Source organism: Coenobita brevimanus, chromosome 110 (assembly GCF_032717465.1).
Source record: "Coenobita brevimanus isolate Jiangsu-jjx chromosome 110, ASM3271746v2, whole genome shotgun sequence".
Lineage (NCBI taxonomy): Eukaryota > Metazoa > Arthropoda > Malacostraca > Decapoda > Coenobitidae > Coenobita > Coenobita brevimanus.
In genome coordinates, this window is record NC_137063.1 from 51,044,986 (window position 1) to 51,069,697 (window position 24,712).

At 41.4% G+C, this 24,712-nt stretch overlaps 1 protein-coding gene across 1 annotated transcript in view; it reads right to left on the reverse strand.

Moving 5' to 3' along the window:
- Positions 1–327: 327 nt before the first annotated feature.
- Positions 328–24,712, reverse strand: part of LOC145417597 (protein kinase C-binding protein NELL1-like) — a 144,525-nt gene continuing 120,140 nt past the window's right edge. Inside the window, exons 2-15 of the mRNA XM_080286302.1 lie at positions 21,481–21,723; positions 20,007–20,275; positions 17,169–17,390; positions 16,320–16,475; positions 15,590–15,718; positions 10,965–11,058; positions 10,462–10,776; positions 9,603–9,863; positions 8,874–9,110; positions 7,811–7,921; positions 7,074–7,330; positions 6,492–6,785; positions 4,728–4,780; positions 328–928 (exon numbers count right to left, since the gene is read on the reverse strand). Coding sequence (XP_080142428.1) covers positions 328–928; positions 4,728–4,780; positions 6,492–6,785; positions 7,074–7,330; positions 7,811–7,921; positions 8,874–9,110; positions 9,603–9,863; positions 10,462–10,776; positions 10,965–11,058; positions 15,590–15,718; positions 16,320–16,475; positions 17,169–17,390; positions 20,007–20,275; positions 21,481–21,723 — 3,242 coding nt within the window. The remainder of the gene's footprint in view (positions 929–4,727; positions 4,781–6,491; positions 6,786–7,073; positions 7,331–7,810; positions 7,922–8,873; positions 9,111–9,602; positions 9,864–10,461; positions 10,777–10,964; positions 11,059–15,589; positions 15,719–16,319; positions 16,476–17,168; positions 17,391–20,006; positions 20,276–21,480; positions 21,724–24,712) is intronic.

Here is a 24,712-nt window from a genome sequence, read left to right on the forward strand (position 1 = left end):
GCAGTTGCTGCTGCTGCTGCTGCATTAGCAGTAATGAAGGGAATGGGAAATTGCAACTTGTCAGTTGCTGCACAAAGTGTGTTGTGGAGATCAGCTTTTTGGAATATGGGGGTTCTTCACCAGCTTGCCATTTTACTTGTAAAGGATTATGAATATTATTTTCCTACACTGCTACAAGCCACTCTCGGATGAACTACTTAAGTGGTAAGTAAAACCATTACTATAACATTCTGGTCTTCTAGCCAGCATAAAAGCAGCAGGAGGCGCAGGGAAGCGTTGCCGCCTGGCACTGTAGAGTCGACGTGGTGTGGCGGGGGGAGGCCAGTCTCAGGTAGCTGATCTGCATATATGGCTTTGCTGGAGGAAACTCTCTTTTAATTCCCATTTTAACTTATGGCTTATATTTTCTCTGCCTCTCTTGGCGCTCCCTGAAAAATTGTGCTTTACGAGATGGTATCCATGAGATCGGATTTCGATAAACAGGTTTGTGAAACCTTGTATTAGACAATATAATAGTCTTTGCAATACTATCACTAGTTGACCCCAGTGGGGTAAATGTCTCAGGCACATCACGGGGCAAAGGAGTACTACCCAGAGGGTTCTTGGAGGCCTCCACCAGGGGGGCAGGAGGATATGGGGCAAGTCTGGGGGGCGACGGGGTGTGGGAGGGGCGGGGCCAGTAGAGGTAGGTGCTGTGGGGCTGCTGACCAGTCCTCTCTTGGGTAGCCAGGCCCATGACCATGTCTGGGGAAGTTTTAGCAGGTGGCGCCAGAGTGCTGAGAACCAGCGCAGGAATGGCACCACCAGCCACACCAGCAGCAGTGGCAGCCGTCCGGCCCCACACAGCACCAGGGAATACAGGTGTGGCCCCAGACCCGTCATCAACACCCACACAGCCGCTGCGGTAATGACAACACACTTGTCCACTCTGCAGGGAAAGAAACCAATATTTCTAATGTGTGTCTAGCTATTACAGTGCCATGACTTGATGAAATGGAAAAATTATACCAACATTTGGAAAAGTTCTTTTTCTATTGATTCAGTAGGTGCCACTGTTTTGACATGGTACCACTTATGAACTGATAATCATATTGTTATTTCACGGTTTTGAGCGCTTATTAATTCTTTAGAGGGAACTGCCACTTTTGAGAAAAGTAAATCAATCATTATTATTATTACTATTTCTATTATTAACAGTAGTAGTGTACAACCTGAACAGGGGATAAGTTGGGCCAGAACTGTTGCATCTGCCCAATAAATAAATAAGTTTATATATATATATATATATATATATATATATATATATATATATATATATATATATATATATATATATATATATATATATATATATATATATATATATATATATATATATTCCGTATATTTCCAAAATGTGAGTATATTTCATCCATGGATTTCTATTATACATGATAGTGTGACCCTCATAATAATACATGATTATTACAAATAGCACACGATACTGTACAGTGTCCTTTTTTTTTTTTCATGATATACTCCATTACAGAATTCACTTGTAATTTTTTTTTTTGATGATGAGCTGGCAGGCAATGCAAAGGCAAAATCATGCAGTGTAAAGACCAGACCAAGAAAGCTGAGGACAATGCAGCACTACATTTCTTTCTCTGATTTTGACAAATCCCTTGAATTTAGCAATGGCAATATACAGCATGGTTCATATATTACACATCCCAGTTCTTGTGTGCTGTGGGGATGTCTCAGTCAGTTACTGGCATCCACCCTGCATCACTTTCACAGCCCTTTTCATGTTTTACAGTGCCTATTTTTTTATATCCACTGATTGCATTAGTGACTGGTAATTTCATGAAGCTGTTTCTGCTTCTCATAAAAGCAGACGGAGCCATCCCCATTACACACAAGACAGAAGAGTGCAATTTATGGACCACCCTGTATATGCTGCAGCATCCACAACTTCAAAACTGTGAGAAAGAGGAGCAGTCATCAACCTATACAGTACACACTCAGGGACAACCAGCATACATCAACTTGGACCAAGGGAGAGAGAAAGAGAGAGAGAGAGTTAAATTGTTTTCTGATGTAGAAATACTGTAATGCAGGATATCCCTTGCTAGTCTTTCAGGTTTCTACCTACTGACACGAGAAATCTGAAAAGACATTAGGAGAAAAACTGTACAGTAAGGAAACATTACAGGATGCCTCCAAGAAAAGGACTGTCTGCTTAGGAGTTAAGTCCAGCAGTACCTGTGAAAACATAGGTAGGAGATGGAAACTGGGTATGGTAGCCAGTACAGTACAGTATTAGAGACAATGAATGACTGACTGATTTCTAGATGCAGCTTTCTATAGCACAGCAAAAGTACTCAACGATTTTAAATGCAATATCATAAAGAACATCAAAGGTATTTACGAAAAACTTGCACTGAACTGGCTAACATCCATCACAGTGTAAAGTAAGAGTAACACTACGTGACAGAACACAGATGCACACTGCTTTTTTTTGTATTTGTGCTGAATTCACAATGCTGTGCTTTGAGAAATATTTTACCTGGTTAGGTTAGCTCTATAAGAAAGTCTGTTGTACAAACCTCATGTTTTTTTCTATGGCTGCCTAACCCATACCCCTACACCTCAGAGGGGGTAGTATTGAATTGTTTGTTACTGGCTTCTTACAGTATCCACATACTGTACTTAATATATTTCCACATACATAAAAATTATGTAATGCTTCCTCTGAAGGAATCCCCATACTGAGGTTGGCCATGGTATAGATGACGTTTTCTATGGACTGGAAACTAAACCAAGTGCCAGAAACAGCAAATTACTTTCCAGCATTTGCTGCAAGCTGCTGGGAAAAAAGAACTCCATGATGGGTAGTGGGATTTGTAGTAATGTGCAAGTCTCAGCTTGGACTTTGTGGCTAAGTTTTTTCCTGCCTAAGAGTGTTGATTGTGTAGCTAATTACCAAGTTTGTAGCCATGTTTCACTCTTATACAGCACAGGTACTTTCTGAGGTCTGTGGTAGCCATCCGTCTACTACCAGTATGTACTTTCTGAGGTCAGTGGTAGCCATCCATCTACTACCAGTAACTACACAGTCCTCATCTAGAATTTTGCATATCCAATTCCACTGTTCTCACCTCTGACTTTTTATAATGACATCATATTCATGTCTTATATCCATATGGTTTATGTGAGCTCAAAGTATTATTCATGAAGCCATCTTGAAATGCCAAGAAATTTTCATTGAATAATTAATACTTTCACAGCACCAGCCACTTTTCTTCTTGAACCATTATTTTAACTGTTTGCCAGATTAGGCAAATTTGTCACTGACAGTGCAATTTCAGATTTACAGTCCAGAGTATGAAAAATTATTTAGTGATATTACAAACACATGCTTTTTAAAACAGTCTGCAGCTAATAAAAAGACCATCTTAATATTCTGAGTAAAACCTTACTAATTGTCTTCAGTGCAACAAAGCATTCACCATGCCCAGACGTATCTGTTACTGCATACATGAAAACACTGTTGTCTACTTGTCAAAGTATTCTACTTATATTAAGTACATAGGAATCTAAAGTAAAATGATTGTGTTCATGATCCCTTGAAAATATGGTACTTTTTCCATGAAAATACTATAGGCTACAGTCATGATCAATAACAATCATCCATCATCCTCTTCCACCCTCTATCCAGCCAGCTATTCCTTGTCAGCAAGTCACAATGGGGTGGGAGGGGGTTGGGCTAGGGGTAACAGTTAAGGGAAAGAGAGGTACAGTATGTGGGTGTGGAGAATGAAGAGGTGTGCAGAGGCAGAGTTATGAACAAACGTAGGGCCGAGGGAGTATGCAGTGTAAAACGAGGAACAGTAAGCATAGTATGATACTGCATATACTCAACCTTCCCCCACTCAGGATGAAGGGTATGAGTTGAAATTTGGCTAATAATGCTACATTAGGATGGTTTACCAGGGTACTAGATGCAGGGAGTATGAAGTAGATTGTTAGGAAAATCATATTGGTATTGTCATCCAAAGTCTAACTCCTATCCCTTGTCTTGGCTGAGGTAATCATCATCCCAACCAAATGCTGTATACCCTCTCAAAAAATCTGCTCCACTCCACTCCTCTTCACTAATCCTCCTCTTACATGTTACCCCAGCCACAACAACTCTTCCATTCCACTGTGAATTGCTGGCAGAACCAAGCTTGCGGAACACAAAAGGGGAGAGGAAGACAGATGACTATCATTAACAGAGACTGTATATACAAATGCAATGACTGGTATCCCCCTCTCGCAAACAGAAACCAGGATCAGTGAAAGTACATTTACTCTAAGGTGAAATAAATGCCAGAAGAGGGTGAGAGTATGAGTAGGTCCACAATAAGATGAAGGGGAAGACAGTGGAAGGTACCAGACATAACTAGCATATGGCTTTGTTTGCTGGGGGAATACTGATTATTGCTTGTATCTTTATCATCACACTCACATGAGTCCAAGTTAATACGTGTGAGAGAAAGTGAGTCGTGCACATCCTAATCAAGAAATGGAGCAACAAAGGGAAGGAGAGAGACAGACAGAGAAACAGAGGGATGTGTCGTGCAAGACCCAAAAACATTGATTGTGTGAGAAACAGGGAGTGAAGACGACTACCCGACGCCAAGGCCACTAGCCCGCCCCGCAACAAGCAACGCGCGTGCAACAAGAGGCCACAACTTGATTACCGGTGAACACGGATCGCGCCACCCTGCCCTCCACCCTCCCAGCAGTACGGCATCTGTAATAGCATACAGCCATTAGTTTAGGGAGCCATTGGAATGGTATTATATGGGTGTGAATTGCAGCTAAAGGGACAGTAAATTACATAAATTTCTTTTAAATTTTCGTATCTTCTTCCTTTCCTGCTAAAAGAAATGACAGTAAAGGATGCATTAGTTCAATGGGATTTTCTCTAAAACTAGGTGATGCAAACATAAATAATCTCAGCATCAGCTTCAGCCGCTGACCTCCTGCTACTTATTCTATTCTACAGAACTTCCCTGCAATGTGAATATAACGACTTTCTCCTCTGTTAAGCTACACATACTGTATATAAACTGCATAGCATGAGTTCACAGACATGCACAGCTAAAACTAAAACAGGGACTATGAACAACTGTTTCCATCCAAGAATATGACATAAATCAAATAATTAACAATTATTAGACAGGCCAACATCATGACCAACAAAATAGGTTTGTACATCAGAAGGGATAAATCAAACAAAATCTGAGAGCAGCATTTGTATCCAGGTTTACAGCATGAATAACTAAGGCAGAAAAAGCTAAACACAAAACATGAAAATTTGTCTGTATCTCTTTCTGAAATATAATTTAATAACGATACAGCCCTATCACCAACACTATATATACAGCTTATTAAAAGTGGCTGAAACTCAAATAAATTTAAAAAGGAGAATATGATTCATGAAAGAATTTCAAGTAAATAAAAGTAAACTATGAAAACACACTACCACAGTATGTTAGTTACAATGATGATGCAGGTAACATCAGATACTTTACTAGTACCAGTAACACCTCTACTGGTTGGTGCCGTACAGCAACACACTAGTGTGATACATTCTACAGGATCTGTGAAAAATTATGTGTCTGTGCTGATACTGTCCTATACTGATGGCATTAAAAAATATCATCAAATAGCATCCTGGCTTATCTTTCATTTTCACATGATGCTGAGAAATAAAGAGCAAAGCTCATTTTCATTGCTTTGGGGACATGAACCAGAGGTAAAAAGGATGCTCCAGAAACAGTTTACCACGTCTGATGTTGCAAGAGGTAAGAGGATGCCTCCAACACAAAGGCTCACCACATACCAATTCAACTCACAATGAGGAGTTTCCTATCCTCTACTGTTATCCCTTTTTCTCCTATGACATGATAGGAAAATGATGGTAATATTCCTTACCTCCAACACAAAGGGTCACCACATACCAATCCAACTCACAAAGAGGAGCTTACTATCTTACATTGTTATCCCTTTTACTCTCCTATGACCTGACAGGAATATGAAGGTAATATTCCTTCTCCACTAACTCCATGAAAAAATAACAAAACAACAACAAAAGTATATTACCAGTAATCAATTACAGTAAACCAAAATCATCATCCAACATATTTAAAGTATTCACAGTACTAGAGAGAGATACTTCCATTCAGTAGCACCAATATGACCACATGCTGGAGCTGCTCGGTTATACAAATGTCCCTCAGCTCCCTCCCTGTTCCCTGACTGGAGAATGGTGGACAACTGGAGAGAAGCAACTTCTGCCTGCAGTTCACCAGATTCACTTCCAGAGGAGCCTCAGGCCACAACAATGACAAAAACAATGATATATATATACTGTATATATACAGTATATATATATATACAATTATTCGTAGGTGAGGTGTTTGTGTACTACTGCCCTCCAAACATCCAGTGCCACTTACCTGACACCTGCATGTGACGCAGTCATCATTGAGTGCTGCCCACTCAGCACCTGGGGGGTAAGTGGCACCAAGATAGTGGCAGCCTTGAGGGGTGCCACTGTCCCCCGGGGTGTTGTTGCCTGTGGCAGATGTGGTAGTGGCTGGGGTGGTGGTAACAGGGGATGTGATGTTGGCTGGGTCAGGGGCTGTGCAGGGGTCATCTGGGCAGCGAGGGCAACAGTCACCTGGTGCGCGCTCTGGATATGAGCAGTGCACTGGTGGGCACTCCAGTGGCCAGCAGTCTATCTCACCATACTGTACATAAACACAAATGTACAGTACATCACTAACATGTTATACATTACATAAAACTACTGTATGTTATTGGAATAAAATACATAACCAAACTGAAGGAGTAAATGTGAAATGTCTCCTGGTTGTACCTGGCAACAGGCTGACAAAGACAGACAAGACACCCTACTCACAAAGTATTCACAAGAGCAACAGATTGAAACAGATACTCACAAGTGCAATAGATTGAAAACAGATACTCACAAGGCATTCTCAGGCACAACAGACTGCTCAAGGCATACAGATACCCACCAAGCATTCACAGGTCTGACACTGGTATATCCATCGCTGGCCACTCTGGAATGTGATGTGAGGTTGTGTCTGGTGGGAACATGAGGCACGTGGGTCGCAGTGAGGGCAGCAGGCCAAATTGACATCGGAGGCTGAGCAGTCACACACAAAGCGGTCGCAGGTGACAGTGCCCTCCGAACAAACACACTGGGAGCACTCAGACCCAGGTGGCGTCCATGTCTCACCATGTGCCCGTTCTACCCCATTTAAAACACAGCCTACCACCAGGAAATAGGAGTTATCGTATGATCTCCATATTATGTGACTGAAGATTTAAACTTATACATTACTGCACAGGAATAAAAAAAAAAAAAAGCTGTTCTAATAGTACAGTAAATACAGGTACTCCACACAAGTATAACTGTGTACAAAATTTTTTATCACTGGAATTTAGCAATAGGTGAGCAATAGAAGACAAAAAGAGGTAAAATCATGACTCCTATTGTGGTGGGGGAATTATAATGGCTATAATTTTATGCCACCCTACCTTGGGATGTTTGGATGATTATGAGCATGATGATGATGATGGTGATGATGATGATGATGATGATGATGATGATGATGATGATGATGATATTTGTGTATATCTATAAACCACTGTATAAACTGAGAAAGATGAGCAGTCTTAGAGATGTTAAAACATAACTTCCTACAAATTTAGTTGTGGAGTTAATTATGGTGTTTAGGGCAGAACTGACCATGCGAACAAGTAGTATCATTGTCACAGGTGCACATGAAGGATCCCTCGGTGTTGACACAGGTGGCAGACTCATGGCATGTGGCTGTCCCAGCACTGCACTCATCAACATCTGGCGGGGGAATTAGCAAACTGTGTAGTCACCTCCATAAATCAATATCAAGTACTTAAGGTAAAGCATCTTCCAGGCTAATGTTATTATCCATCCATCCATCATCCAATCCTACGTTGCCCCATGAGGAGCGTAGGAGCCTGGGGATAGGGAGTTGGTCCTGACATTTAAGATGACGGTGATATTATTATATAGTATTAAAAACAGCAAAGATGCAGAACACAGTGCCAACAAAAAAGAATTTTACTTCATCCATCCATCACTGGATTAATCCTGTGTAGCCCCATGAGGAATGTAGGAACCTGGGGTGAAGCAAGTTGGTCCTGATATTTAAGATGACAGTGACCAGCCTCACTCATCCCCCAGTGGCATTACATGTGCAAAAAAACCCAACCACCCCTTGAATATACACCTACACAGGCTCAATCCAGCTGGTGCACCTTAATTACCCACTAAACCACCAGGCACCATAGTTTGGTTATATGGTTACCACCCACCATTGTAAATGGTTTCCTGGTGTACAAGAAACCATTTGGCTTGTTACTCGTGCAGTCACCCACACACAGAAGGAAGAGGAAAGAAAGAAAGAAAGAATGACAGAAGAGGAAGGCTGGAAATGAAGGCTGGAAAGAAGGAAGGAAGAGAGGAAAGAGTAGTCACCCGAGATTTTACTCAACCTATATAAACTGCAACAGTGTGTGAAATTATGCCTCTGTCTTCATAACGTGACCTACACAGGAAGGGAACAAGTTTTTATTATTGTTATTTTTTTAAATAAGTCAGATAACGATACAGGTACTTCACTTCTGTATTACTGGAGAACATAAAAATCTTGTCAACTACTGACAATACCCTGAAAATGTGATCTATCCAGGAAGGGAACAAATAAGTCAGACAGTGGTACTTCACTTCTGTACAACTGAAGAATGTAAAAATCCTGCCAACTACTGACCTTGACAAAGCAGGCCTTGACTGTTATCAGCCAGCAGGGAGGAGTAGCCAGGCAGGCAGTGGCATGTGTACCAGCCGGGAAGATTGACACAACGGGAGTTGGCATGACAGTGGTGGATGCCTAATGCACATTCATCTACATCCAGTTCACATGCAGACCCTCTAAATCCTCGACGACACTTGCATACACCTGGAGCAACACACACGCCTCCATTCTCACATGTTGTATTGCACACAGCTGGAATGAAGGCCGGTTGGAGTACAGTAAATGATTTAGTATTACAGTATTTTCTTATTGTACATTCAATGAACATGATAACATATTGATTGATTATGGCAATATGAATCAAATGGCAATAACGTTAGTTAATTACAGTATCACGTACACTGTAATATTAAGTAACAATAGTTCCACCATATCGCTCCATCAAGACTGCAGAAAACAGTTTATCATCTCTTCCCTGTCGCCATTTGTCTGCATACCACTATGATTATACTGTACTGTACAATTATCTGCTAAACTGGAAGTGACTGAAAATAATAGCATAAGGTACTATAACTGTAATAAACATTCATCAGGAAAGGAGACAATCAGTTTATATGGCGGGATTAAAACATATAGTGAATAAAAATGATAGTCCTAAGGTTAAGAGAAATTCATACTTGTCACCTAACCTAGGAAGGCAAACCACAATGCAAATCACTACAGAACACTAAATACAGTACTCACGACTACAAGTTAGGCCATTGCCTGTGTATCCAAGGTTACAGGTGCAGTGATAACCACCCCGGGTGTTACTACAGGAGGCATGGGGGTGGCACTGGTGGGAACCCTCACTACACTCATCACGCTCCGCACAGGTGAGCTGATCCACTCGTACGTACCCTTCCAGACACTCACACACATACGAACCCACTGTGTTGACACAGCGGGTGTGAGCCTGGCAGTAATGGCCATGGTGGGCACCAACCTCACGACACTCATCAATATCTGGTGGACAAATACGCATCAAGGTGTATATAACACTGAATATACAGTACAGTTTATGCTTATATACAGTGTATCACACAACCTGGTAGGATATGGGCTTAATTAATACAGGTATGGAATAACTGTCTCCTGAGAGAATATCTGAGTCATTTCACTATTTGGGGCTATCATATTAGAAGCATCTGAATGTGTGAGGACACATTTCAATTTATCACATTTTTTTTTTTCTCCAGTGAGATGATGCCAATAAAAAGCAACCAGTACTAACACCTGCCTACCTGTTTTCTGATGGTGACTCAGTGTGAATGGTTGAACGGTGGCCAGGCTGACTTGGAATGACACTTATGCCCATGAATAAAGGACTTAATACCAGAAGTTACCCCACTGTTGGGTGCACAGAGAAGCCATCAAATGCATGGGGACATACAGAACAGTCACTAAGTATGCAAGACTGACTCATGAAAGCATACAGCACTGTCTTTCAAAATGACAGTAGTAAATAATGGCATTACGTTGTCATTCTGTGCAGCACCCTCGCACATACTGATAACACCCCAAATGGATGCGTGGATGAACCAGTCACTGCCATAATGCTTACCCTCACAGACATGTCCATTTGACCCAGTGAAGCCAGTGTTGCAGTGGCAGGCATATGTTGTTTGGAGGTTGATGCAGGTAGCATTAGCATGGCAGTCATGGCCCTGGGCACAGTAATCTACTCCAGGACAGAACTTGCAGCACTGGCCAGGTACTGAGAACTGCTCTTCCTCAGGGCAGGGTAAGGGGGGACATGTCACCTTGGGGTCCACACGTCGACATTGCATCTTGCCGTCACGACACTCACAGTCAACACATTGCCGTGGTGACACAGTCTCTCCATGGTCATAAACGACGCCCTTTAGTGAACATTGTTCTACAGGAAAAAGTAAAAAAATTGATCTCATTACTGGTATGCTGTTCACTACTCCTCGTAAAAGAAATTCATATTTCTCTCTTGGAATTAACTATAATGAATAATACTGGAGGAAAAGTACTGCATTGCTTCACATCAACTTAGTAATGGAACAACTTTCAATGAGAACCAGTTGCATAATAACTTACTTAGGCAGATAGGACAACATTCTCCCTCAGTGTAGACTGGATTCTTGCAAGTGCTGGCTGGGCATGGGATTGGTCGACATGTTACCTCGCCATGCTGTGCGGGTTAGTGGCAAAGGGAAGGGAAGGGGGCCATTTTAGAATGCTTAGTTTGAAAACTGTAAAGTATCATGAAATGTTGTTAAAAGGTCAAAACTGTACGAAAGTGAAGAGAGTAATATCAGTCTTTTAACCTCTCCAATCCAGGTGATGTCTTTTTTAGTTTTTTCTTGCTGAATTAGATTATTTTATTAAACTCAGGAAAGGCCTCTCATCCTGAAGGGGTTTATTTAGGTCATATCTAACCTCTCCAGTTTGAAACATCTCTCCTAAGCTGAACAAAACTGTCAGAAGACAGCACAAATAAAATTTAAAAAACATCCCTGGATCAGCAGGTTAAAAACTGAGGTATGAACAAAAGTATCTGGATTTAAATGTATTTTATATAGAATGTTGAGAAAAACAAAGCACAGAACAGCTATGAAAAAAACAAAATAAATATTTATACAACTGTGTGAGCACAAGAGCAATACAGAACTAAAGTTACAGTATGTCTTATACAGCAATTTTTTGGCTAAGCACCAAATACTTAAAAAAAAAAAAAAAAAAAAAAAAAAAAAAAAAAAAAAAAAAAAATACGGCAGGCTACTGGTATTTTATTGTATTATGCAAAGAATGCATCACACAAAGCACAACCTCAAATTTGTTATAACAGAGCACAAAATGCCAGATGAAATCTGATTGATTTCCAAGCACAATTATTTTGGTACTGCTGACCACAATGTCAGTTATCTGGAATACAGTAACGGGCAATTTAGCTGGCCTTCATTAAAAATGCATTTGAAATAATGTAAGAGTCTGTCTGCGAAGTGTTCTGAGTTGTGGTTCAGTGAGGGAAGGGCCAGGCTGGGAACCGTGAGCCATAAAAAAAAAAAAAAAGTCTATACATGTATTACATGAACATATGAGGCTGTATTTTAGGTAGCACAAGAAGCTTCATTGTACCATTTCCTTAGCATTTCCTCCTATATGTTATTTATATAATTTAAATATCAACATAGTTTGCATCAATAATACAGTATATAGTGGCTCACATATAATATGAGTACTCCACTTCCACTGTGCTGAGCAATATCTCATGCATTTTGGGGATGACTTAGTGTTATCATTATCTGCCCTGCATCATTTATTAACATTTCCTACTTCCACTGCCAACTGAGTCATCTGAGTCATCCCCACAACACATAACATGTTTCCACGTGAGTTTTTAGTGGAGCGCAAATTACAGGTCGCCCTGTATAAAGGAGCATAAGGTGTAATGTGCAGATAAGTCCCTTAGGAGGAGGTAATATGAAGTCTTCAAAGCCACTTAGCACACTGTAAATCAATAAAAAGCAGGTTATACAAGCAGAGGGACTGAGGGCAGTTAAAAGCAATGAGGCATGAGGGATACTGTCAGTAACACTCAGGCAATGCTAAAAGGCAATTATTAAAAGAAAACAAAAGGGGATCAAAGCAACGCTGGTGTTGTAGCAGCCTGATGATGTTACTGTGGGACAGAAAGAACAATGAGGACATATAAGAACAATCAGGAAGATCAACACAATGAAAATTAGCAAAGAAATAGAAAACGAAAGCTATGAGAATTTAAATTCAACGGCTATGCTGTACCTTATGCCATAATACAATAAATTACAGAAGTGAAAAATAATTTATTACTTCTTGGCAAGCATATATCTACCTTACATTCTCACATATCCTCTTTGCAAGGGCAGTTGATGTTGCCAATATTAACTAGGGTTTTCCATTCTCCAAGGTATGTGACAGTGATGACATACTATATCCCAGTTTTATTAGTCAATATTCATATTCTATTATTTAGGCAACTGCTCCTCTACTTACAGATATTTACTCTAATCCTTATAAGCAGAACTAATACATGTAGAAAACACTATACTAGTAGTTTTTAAAATGTTGAGTCTTTCAAACAACAATAAACCGAACTGCTTCTACTGTACAAAAAACATCAGAACTCTATTCTCAGTGTAGCAAAGTAAAATGGAAGCACAACTCTGCCAACCTGGAATAGTGGTATATCTACTACTGCACAGGACTGTTCATTAACTCTGCACATAATCAATTACGCTGCCAATAATATAGGCAGTTTTCATAGAAGATGACTCCCCTTCCAAAAACTAACACCCTCCCCTTCCTCTCCACATCCATCCACTTAAGCCATCAGCTCTCCTCAGTACAGATAAGATGCAGTAAAATTTTTATTTATATCATCTAGAGTGTATATTTCTTTGTTTTAAAGGTTTTATGTACGGATTAATGCAAAATACATTGTTTCTTATGGAAAAAAATTATTCAGTTTTCGAACATTTCGCAACTCGTACAGCCTCCAGGAATGAACTGTGTACGAATTCCGGGGTTCTACTGTAGTTCAATACAAAGGAGAAATATCGCTCTAGTTTTTATTTTACAGTTGGTATAATCAAAATACCTTCCAGTACCATTATATACTGGTAATCTATGAGATATATGAAGATTATATAATACAAGGATAAATGGGTGGTAGGTGGTGGCGATGATCATCCACTCACTTGATGTAGTGCTGCCTACTTCTTCCTTAGCCTTTATCATTCTTTTCCTGTGCCTGCCCTCCTCTCTTCCTATTTCTCACATCTTTTCTGTCACTACAGTACTTATTGCATTTCTTTCTGTTACAGGTGGCTTTACATTGAGTGACAAGCCAAATGGTTACCTGTAAGCCAAGAAACCATTTACAACACTGGGTGGTAACCATATAACCAAACCATACGTGCTCCCTATGTGTCAAGTGGGTTGGTGGAGGGTTAGTGCCCCTCCCTGTAAAACAAATAACTCAGAGTCATGTGGCCACCCCGTATGGGATTATGGAGTCTGGCAATAGATAGATAGATAGATAAATGATGATAGTTACATCAAGCAAGATTCTCTAATATCATTTTCACCAAGGTTGCCTTGCCATTGCTTCACTCTGAGCTCTGTTAACAGAATACTAACCAGAGAATGTGGCAGAGGCCAAACTTTTGAGGACAGTATAGTACAGGAAAATACTCTCACAGAATAGGCTATAGGCTACATGAAGTATACAGTGTCAATATAAAGTGCTGTACTCGCCAATAAAAACAAAAAAGTTTATACTGGAATACACTGTGTGGTGCATTCATATTACAGTATACAGTACAATATTCATGAATAATTTAATAAGATCCTCTCTCTCTCACTCTTTCTCTCTGGTTGTTCATAACAAGTGCCACTGGGATATCAGACCTGTAAATTTGCTCCCTTAAGTTTTAACTTTACACAGAGTACCACAACTAAATGCAACACCTGCAGTGCAGTTCATATCATTCAGAGGTAGCACTATCCCCACATGAACTTTTCAATGGTAATGCCTTTCACTCTTGAGTCTCAACTGTGACATACTGTACTCTGCTATCATGTCACTTGCTGCCATGAGCTGCCTTGCCTTAGCAGCTGCCAAGGGTTCTCCAAACCATCTTGTTAGCCTTGGTTACTGGTAGCTTTGTATATGTCTGAGGCAAGGGCAGATTCCAGCAAGAAGCCTTGGGAAAAGACAGTGGAAAATATAGCATGACAATATGCAGATAGAACAGGGCAGCCAGAATGAAATTGTTTTGATACAGTGAGATTACATACGGTAGTAAGCTATGGTACATCTGGGAAGGAAGACCTACAGTACCTTGTGCAGTACAGTGATGGTAATTAGTATGGAATCAAAGGAGATGGAACACGGCAGTACCATTGTATATGGCAAAAGAAAGTAATCTTGCAGTGTTTTGCTCTATACAAAATATCATAATCTGCTGTGGAAAACTATGCTGCCATTATAGGAAAGTATGGTACACTAACATTCAGAAATCCTCATTATGGTATGTTGACATACATACTTGCCAACAAAATGGACTACAGTGACTCACTTTACTCTTTATTCACCATACGACATACACTCTATAAAAATCACTTAATATCCTACTGCTACTGTCTAAGCAAGCTCGTATAACTGAGAAACAGAAAAAAGATAAAAAACACAAAACACTTAAAAACACTTCCCATTGACAACAATGATGCTGGAAAAAAAAAAAAAAAAAAAAAAAAAAAAAAAAAAAAAAAAGGGACCCACAGACATAACATATACGAGTACAAGTACCGTACTGTCCTTGCAAAATGATAATTCATTATATGATGTCACAAACCACAGTCCTTGATCTCATTCTTGGTCAAATATTTCTACATTGCTGCTAATAATATGGCCAAATGATCACTGTTTTTCAATAATATACCAGTAAAAAAAAAAATAAATAAATCACTGCATAAAACATAAATCATATACCAGTAGTCACTATGTAATCACTGTCACAGAGTTCATTATATGGACTTCAACAACAATTCTCCTGTGTCATAATACAATAAGAAGGTAGTTTACCCAATTTACAAGGTAATAATGAAACAGGGGAATGAGAAGCAGAAATTGAGAGAACTGAGAAAAAACTGACTAAACATGAGAGTATTTGACTCACCACACAGGAACAGATCTCGCAACCACTCTTCCATGTTGCCCCATCCTGCCTGACTGTTCCATTGACTCGGCATGATCTCTGGCAGTCACACTCCTCCACCGCCGCCAGTCGAGCCTCTGATGCTGAGAGCTGAAATATGGAGTAGAGGATGTAGTACAGTAGCTGTAACCCCAGGCTCATCTAAACATAAACCCAATGGACTGCAGTCTGAAGTTACCCTTGTTCTGCAGTCCACCAACCTCCATCTGGGGGATAAGGAGGAAGTTGAGGGACGTCTATATAATTGGGCAGTGGAGCTACTGGTTATATCAGAGCCACTGCATGAAGGCATCCCTCACCAGCACTGGAAGACAGAATGGAGGAGCATTTTACCCTCTCAGGACAATTATGTCTTTATTTGTTTATTTAAGCTGCTGTCCCCAGATAACTTTATCTTGCTTCAGGGAAATCTTTCTCAGCACAGAGATGAAGATTGCTATATTAAGCCATCTGTTTCCCTGTTGGTAAAGCACAGCAAGCACTGCCCAGAAGAGGCTTCATTTCACTCGCCCTTCCTTGCTGCTTGTAGGAAACACTTACTCGCTAAACCCCACATGGAATGTAGCCATGGTACATTATGATATATATGATGCACTTAAGTACTGTACTATACTGTTACAACTGTACCTTGAAAAGTCAAGAGGGCAATTCTGTGAACAGAAATCCATGTGCAATGCATGCTGACACTCACCCTAGTGGATAATTGTGAAACAAGCTGTTGAAGTTGGTTGACTTGATCAGACAGGATCTGGAACTGTCCACAAGTGGGGCACTCAGCATCAGCCTGAGGGCACTGCAGCAGATACCCAACAGCACCTGACACCAGCCGCACATCCTGTAGGGCTCCCTAGAAACACAAGTCTTTGTCAGGACATTCATCAACCATGTCATAAAACATTAACCCTTTCAGTCAGATGATGTATGTCTATTTCTGATCATGAACCAGCAGCACAAGAAATCTGCCAAATAATTTCTTAAATGTAAATTTCATGGAGCTCATACTTTTTTGATAAACTTAAATACTGTACCTTGAGTTTGATGAAGCAATTTTCACTTTATTCTTATTACAGTATCTCCAAACAATTCTGCTTTGATTAGAAAAGACTTTGTGGACTGAACAGATTCACTTACCCCATGAAATATGGGAGGTGAAATGAAACTGTATGGAGACAGTTAAGAATGACATTATAGCAAATGTATATACAGGTGGGTTTCATTATACAAGTGGGATATGCTAATGAAGAACCACTCAGACAGCAGATACTCGTATAACAGAGATGAAAAAAAAAAAAAAAGGTTTGTGAAACTCACTTAAGGACATAACTTATGAGAAAAACAGGGTTAGGTTAAGTGACAATGCTCATATAACTAAATTTGGGTCTAAGTTGCTCATTCTCGTATCATCGGTTTCCCATATAGTGGATGCTCGTATAATGAGATCTACCTGAACACTGTATATAAGTTATCAGGTTCAAGGAATTCATACTGCAGGATGAAATAATGCACTGATATAACACACACACAAAAAAAGTCTCTTTACCTTAAACAAGAAGTGCTTGGCATTGCGCTGTCCAAGATACAGAGCCATGGGGGCATCTCGCACGGCAGGGTCCTGGGCCAGAGTGGGGTCAGCTGGGTCGAGGGGTGGGGCGAGGGCAGCAAGGGCAGTGAGGTTGGTGGCAGGGGGCGGGGCAAGGCGGCGGTACACACGGGAACAGTCAACCCACACCTCTAGCAGTGTCCCACTCACCACCACAGATACCTATTAAAAAAGAAAAAAATTAATCTTTATTAATCCACTCATACTTTCATCATGGACATTTATTGGATAATATATCTCAATCTATCTATATTTATTGACAAATTAGATAGATAGACAGACAGATGGACAGAATGACTGATGTATCTTCATCGGTCCTTCCACTCCAACAAGGTCCCACTCACTACTACAGGTACTGTATGACACAGCTGAATGGATTGCTAGTCTTTATTAGTCAACTCACACCTCCAGGAACGTACCACTCACCACCACAGACACCTAGCCAAAGACCAAGCACACAGCTAAATTTACTATACTCTATTCACTTAAACTTGGCATAAAATTGCCATCTCTTCATCTTGAAGGCTGAGCTACTGCAAGAGATTACAACTACCGTAAAATATGGTGCTAGTTCAAAGATGTGCTATGGAAAGGATGTAGAGACACAGGTGTCTAATTTTGTCATTTAGTTATGGAAAATAATCAACAAAAGGATAAATATCTCCATCAAATTAAAGTGAATAAATTAACTTACAAGACAGTTGTGAGTTTTGCTTGTTACAGTGCATCTGAAGCAACCTCCTAACAATGATCTGAATAGTGTTGCTTAAGCATTCCCTCTGTCAGCCTTCAAAAACACGGTCACTAACTTCTCGTCAAGTCAAGTCAATTCCCTGTCACAGCAATAGCAAGACAATTCGCCGTCATTAATGAAGACAGTTATGGGTGACGCTCGATTATAATTCAAAGGCGGCTGCAGCGATGAAGAAACAAGTTAATTATTGGCCAAAGGTGCAACTAATAAATAATATCCAAAGCCTACGCTATTGAACATAGACTCTGATGGATTCCCCTGAAATATAGTTATTAAAGTATTGATTAATTAATAATAACTATATTCATAGAATGACGGGGGATTGTCCAGTCCTGAGTGGAGAGGTATATGAGAGAGGGGAGTGTGAGTTGGGAGCAGGGCACTGAAATGGTGGGGGACAGGGTGACGTGGAGGCGATTTGTTTGTGGCCACCCTGTATGGGATTGAGGCGTCTGGCAATAGACAGATGGATAGGTTTCTCGTGACACACACACACACACATTTTTCAATCTCTATCTACCTATCTATCTATAACCAGACACCGCTCATGCCACTCTATTCTTCCTCTAAGTCCTCGCAACCCCCAGGCAGAAAGCCACTGTTCTACTCTCCTGCTTGGCCTTAAGTGACAATGTTCCCTGTAGTGTTGGAGCTTGAGCTGAATGGTAATTAAAGATTGTAAATTAAAAAAAAAAAAAAAAACTAATTCTACTTTTAGGAGAGAAAAATGAAAGTTGCTCTGTTACGGGAAAGAAAAGTGTACTACTTACGTGTTAAACATAACTCGTCAATACAGGCTTATGGGGCTATCAATATGAGGGCTATCCAGCAGGATTTCAAGAGGGGAGTGGAGAGTAGTGAACTAAGGTGAATGAAATTCCAGTATTTCAAATTTTGTTTTTTAATCAACGAAAAATTTTAAGGCCTAGTTTTCATGAAAAATCACTGAAAATCCAAAAGGTGATTAATCTGGGATCATAATGAGAAATCTGGCAAGCCTGTGATCAAACGTTCCCCAGTACATAACTCCTCATTACCGTATTGTTTCACCCGTTCTCCTCAGTTTCCTCTGCTGACTACTATTGCTACACTGAGTGGGGTCAGCTGGGTCGAATGTCTTTGAATGGTCTGAGGGACAAGTGACGGACATGTAGGCCCTGTTCGCTACAGCTTACTTTTCTTATGTCGTTTACATTTTCTTAATACTGATATAGTCTGCATCAACAACATACATGAGGATATTTAGGTACAATATGTAAAATCAATGGCTAAAGAAGAGGCCATACGAAATCTAAGCCAAAGAGAACATGACCCACTGGGCCTCAGAGACTAACATTGTCAATATCGAACACATTTCTCAGGTAGTGTTGTCAAGTACAATGTATCGGGGTGGAATATAGTGGCTGTGGCTGCCTTTTGACAACTTTATTCCGATGACGTATTCATTTAGTGTATACTTGCTACGAAGGTTCTAATGCCAGAGTATCATGGTAAGCTGGGAGTGACTCTAATGATGAGGGGATTAATGAAGGCCACTCTGTTCCCAAAAGTCTTCCATATGGTGAATAAAATGGTCTGGATGTAGCAAGAATATAAGACAAAAATAAGTCCTCGGGCTGGCGGTATTCAACATGATAGACACAATATTATATGCTCAGAGTCCATGGAATTTAAATGCAACAACAAATAACCATCCTTGTTTTTTATATGTAATCATCCACTGCTTGAGGGAACGAGTCAAACTGGTAGTTCCGCACATCACAGTTCTAGTGCCAGGACAGTTCAGTTCTTCTTTGCTATCCTAATTTCATCCTAGTAGTTCAGTTACTCTTCTAGGAGCTGCCTAGCATGGGCCAACCGGCGTACTGCAGTTATCCTCTCAAGTTCTCAGATACCACTTAACACTACTACTGGAAACTACCTCTCTAACTCCCTGTTATTAAAGAATATCTTACAAATATGCTTTAAAGAAATACACGGCAATATTAAGTTCTGTGCTTAAAGTGTGGTTGTTTCCCTCCTACCTTGTGCCAGCGCTGGTCGGCGATTCGGTAGGGGAAGGTCTCGACGTGGACGGCCCCGTTGTGGATGTAATGGAGGCGTATTTCGTCCTTGCGACCCGAGGACTGCAATTCCAGGTATCTCTGGTTGCCACGAGAGAAGGCCAGGATGGTGCCGGCGTTGCGATCTTCCTGTTGCACTGTAGCCATCACGGTGAACTCTCGGGCAACGCTTAGTAAAGCCGCCGCGGCTGACAGTGTTCCCTCGGGCACACGCACCTCACGACTCTCACCTACATGCAAAGGAGAAGCAGGGATGAACACAACAGGAGGAAATGAGAGTGGAAGAGGGCCAAGCTAAACAAGAACTATATATATATATATATATATATATATATAACACACACACTCGTTGACTTACTCACTCACTGGCTCATACAAACACACACATGTACGCATGCATGGACGCGCTCGCACACACACACACACACACACACACACACACACACATACATGCACGCATGCTGACACACACAAGCGCGAGCGCACGCACGCACACATACACACACACACACACACACACACAAAACCATTTGCACACAACATGCCAAACTGTGAGTGTGACATCCGTAGACTTTCACATGGCCGATATGAAGTTAGGTTAGGCTGGGTGTGGTTGGAGTAGGTCATTTTAGGTTCGGTTGGGTTCAGTTTGCTTGGGTATAGCCGGATTAGGTTAGACTGGGTTAGAATACGTCGGCTTCGATGTGTTTAGGTTGGGTTTATGCTGTATAAGGTTAGGTTAGGCTGTGTTAGGTATGGTTGGATTAGGTCATTTTAGGTTTGACTGGGTTTGGTTACTCTACATATATGATTAGGTTAAGTGAGACTGGGGGATATTAGGTCAGTTTAGATATGGTTAGGTTACGTTATGTGTGGTTAGGATGGATTAATTTAGATATAAGCAGGTTAGGTGAAGATTATGTGAGGTTAAATATAGTTAGACTGGGCTAGGAGAGGCTGTTAGATTAGGTTGGATTAATTTAAGTTCCATTAGGTCATTCCAATTGGGGGTGGGGGCTCGATAAGACCAAGTATTTTGTGATTACTTGAGACTGGGTTAAATTTAGTCGGTTTAGATTTGATGAGGTTGGGTTGGGTTAACTGATGCTGAATTAGGTTAGGTAAGGGCAGGTTCGGTGCAATTAGTATATACGAGTGTTATACATGGTTATGAGTATTTTCCATCAGGACCGTGCACCGTAGCCTTGAGAAAACACACACACACACGCACACACGCACACACACACACACACGTTGTATTTATGTACTGTATATACAAATAACGTGTGTGTGTGTGTGTGTGTGTGTGTGTGTGTGTGTGTGTGTGTGTGTGTGTAGGGTGGTGATGATCAAAAGAACTACATAACATTTTCGTATAAGAAGGCAGAAAAAATCAAAGCATTAATAACAAACAGAAGCAGGTGGAGTTTATCACCTTGTAGGAAGATGGCTGGGGCGATGGGTCTGGGTCCTGGTATGACAGTGAGGCCAGAGTAGCTGGTGTTCCACAGTTGTAGCGATTCTATCAGGTCCACCTCCCTCCCGCCACTCTCTGCCACACCTGAAACACAACACAACACCTGAACATTCTCTGCCACACCTGAAGCACAACACAACACCTGAACATTCTCTGCCACACCTGAAGCACAACACAACACAACACCTCTCCCTCCCACACCTGAAACACAACACCGTGACACCCTGCACCACAACTCTACACGTTCATACTAACCACGTAACGCATAAGTTAGGATATCTGCACCGCGACACAGCACAACACAGCACAAACACCAAAACCCCTCCACTCCGATGTACATTTACTATTTCTGCATAATTATGATACGATAAAAAAATCTCTCGTTTGTTATTTATGGAATTCACGTCGATATTAATAAGAGGTGAGTAATACTGTATACAGGAGAGTATTAAAATGTATACAAAAAAGTCGACGATGAATACGGCTCTCTCTCTCTCTCTCTCTCTCTCTCTCTCTCTCTCTCCATTAATCATGTCAGGATACGCAAATTATAAAACGGAAAATCTCTATGCAAATGTTCGCTAATCTGCTAAAGGGAGGGGGGAGGGGGTATGGGAGGGAGAAGACAAGAGGGAGAGGGAGGTAGGGAGGGAGGAAGGAAAAGAGGGAGAGGGAAAGGGAGACGGAGAGGGAGAGGGGCAGGGAGAGGTAGTGAGAGAGGAAGAGAGAGGGAGGCAGGGAGGGAGAGGACAGGACAGGGGAGGAAAGGAATTAGGGAGATGGGAGAGGAGACGAGAGGGAGAAGGTAGGAAGGGTGGGAGAGGGAGGAAATGAAAGGGTGAGAAAGGGAGAGGATGAGTGGAGGCGGGAGATAGGACAAGTAGAAGAGGGATGGGAGAGGGAGATGAAGGGTGGAAAAGAGAGGAGAAGGATGGGAGGGGGATGATGGGAGATGGAAAGGGAAGGTGGAAGAGAGAGGGGGAGGAAGGAAGAGAGGGGGGAAAAAGGAGAAGGATGAGGAGAGATGGAGGGGAAAAAAGAGATAGGGGGTTCAACGAAGGACGGGTGGGGGGAAAGAAGAAAGGGAGAGATTGCGAGGGACGAATAGTTAATCAATGCATTGAGGGGTGGGGGAGCAGTAGTGGGGCGAGGGGTGGAAATGGAAGTTTATGATGATGATGATGATGATGATGATGATGAAGATGATGATGTTGATGATGGGGGAGGGACGACGACAGAGACAATTACTAGGCTTTTATTTTCATCATCCCATCTACTTCCACCTCCTGCTTACAACCAGCTTCCACCACAGCCGAGGGAGTTGGCGTCTGTGATTCCAGGTGACAGAGGAGACTCCAAACACCTCTTCCTCGGCGACTTATTTTACACTTTACTCCTTTTTATCCCCGAGTACTTAACTGTGGCAGTCTATGTCGATACTATCAATATTTATATAATATCAGAGAGAATAAGTAGGTGTATGATGCATAATAAATCGGCAATAGGAAGGTGGTACGAAGTCTCCTATTTACCTACAGGACAACCTTGTGTGGTAACTACAGGTGGCTTCCCCTCGCCCTCCCCTTCCTTCTTGCGCCCCTCCTCATTCCTTTATGGGGCTTTTACGTTGCTGTCACTCAGTTTATTGCTCCCTCCACACAATGACATTTTTCCGCGGGATGGCAGGGAATTGGTGGACGGTAAATAATCTATCTATCTATAGCCAGACGCCTTAATCTCGTCGGGGGGTGGCCTCAAACAAATCTCCTCCATGTTGCTCTGTCCCCTGCCATTTCGTTGCCCTCCCCCCAGTCATACACCCCCCCTCTCTCATATAGCTCTCTACAGCTGACGGTATGTAATCGCCACAAAATAATACACCGGTATAAAGAGAGGGAGAATTGTTGACAGGGTAAGCCGAGGTTGGAAAGGCTACGATTACTTGCTGCGATTGTCAGTTCTACTCAGCAGTTCAAATTAGTTTCCTGGGGAAATGGAAGGGATTAGGGGACACCCAACGCTCTGCAAGCAATATATGGGTTTAAAAGATGGCAACTGATCGTTAGATAATATTATATGTCGGTAAAAAAAAATGCTGATGGAAATCTCGAGGCTAAGGGATACTGGATACCGAATTTAAGAGGTTTCAGTTGACGCCAGCGGTTGTCATTTGTTTTTAAGTTACTCCAAAAATTCTGGTGCTTTTTATACTCGGTCAAATCAGCTTTAATTTCTTGAGGGAGTGGAAAAGGATTCTTGGACATCATTCAATCGCATAAAAATATATATGGGTTCGAGTTAATATTCTGAAAGAAGACTCAAATTCGGAGAAGAATGCAAAGCTCTCCAAACATGCATCGTCTGCTGTTACGTGGCCCTCAGTATGATTTATACCACTGTCACTGATACTCTTCCAGAGCTATGGCATGCAAGGTGTGTCGAAAACAGTTTACGTGCTCGCCAGGCCACAATATGATGATATGTTACATACTTTTGTGTCTCTTATACCTCCGAAGTAGACATGTCTGTTTTACTCTACCGTAATATACGAGAAAGTTTGCTCGCCACTGAGGAATGGTCTGCACGATGTCTAAGGGTTAAATATTGCGTATGTCACTTGCTGTACCTTGTCACTATGATGATGGTGCTGGAGAGGGACGCCTTCATGTGGTGGCACCGATAGGAACGGACGAAGGAGCTGCCCGGTTATACAAACGTCCCCCAATCCCCTCCCTGTCCTCAGACAGGAGAGTGAAGGACTGTAAAAGAGCTTTGGCCTGCAGTCCAGTGCTGCCTGGAGCTGCAACTACGACTGTTACCGTATAATGGTACTGTGTCACCAGCATTATATCTAGTTACTATCAGTATACCTTATCGCTGTTATACACCCTAGTTATTTTTCCCAACGCCATAACATGAAAGGGTGGCGTGCTAATACATGATGCAGGCGCGCTGGTAAGGTCATCACTAGATAATGTATTAATAATTTCGTGAGCCCATGCTGTCATAAACCCACCAAACCTTCCGTGTGCATGACCTGGAGGGTACACGAGGTCATGAGAGGTCATTGTTTGCGTGCGGTGTGTGTGTGTGTGTGTGTGTGTGTGTGTGTGTGTGTGTGTGTGTGTGTGTGTGTGTGTGTGTGTGTGTGTCTTTTAAAGGAAGACTGTGTGTCAGTGTCCATCTATGC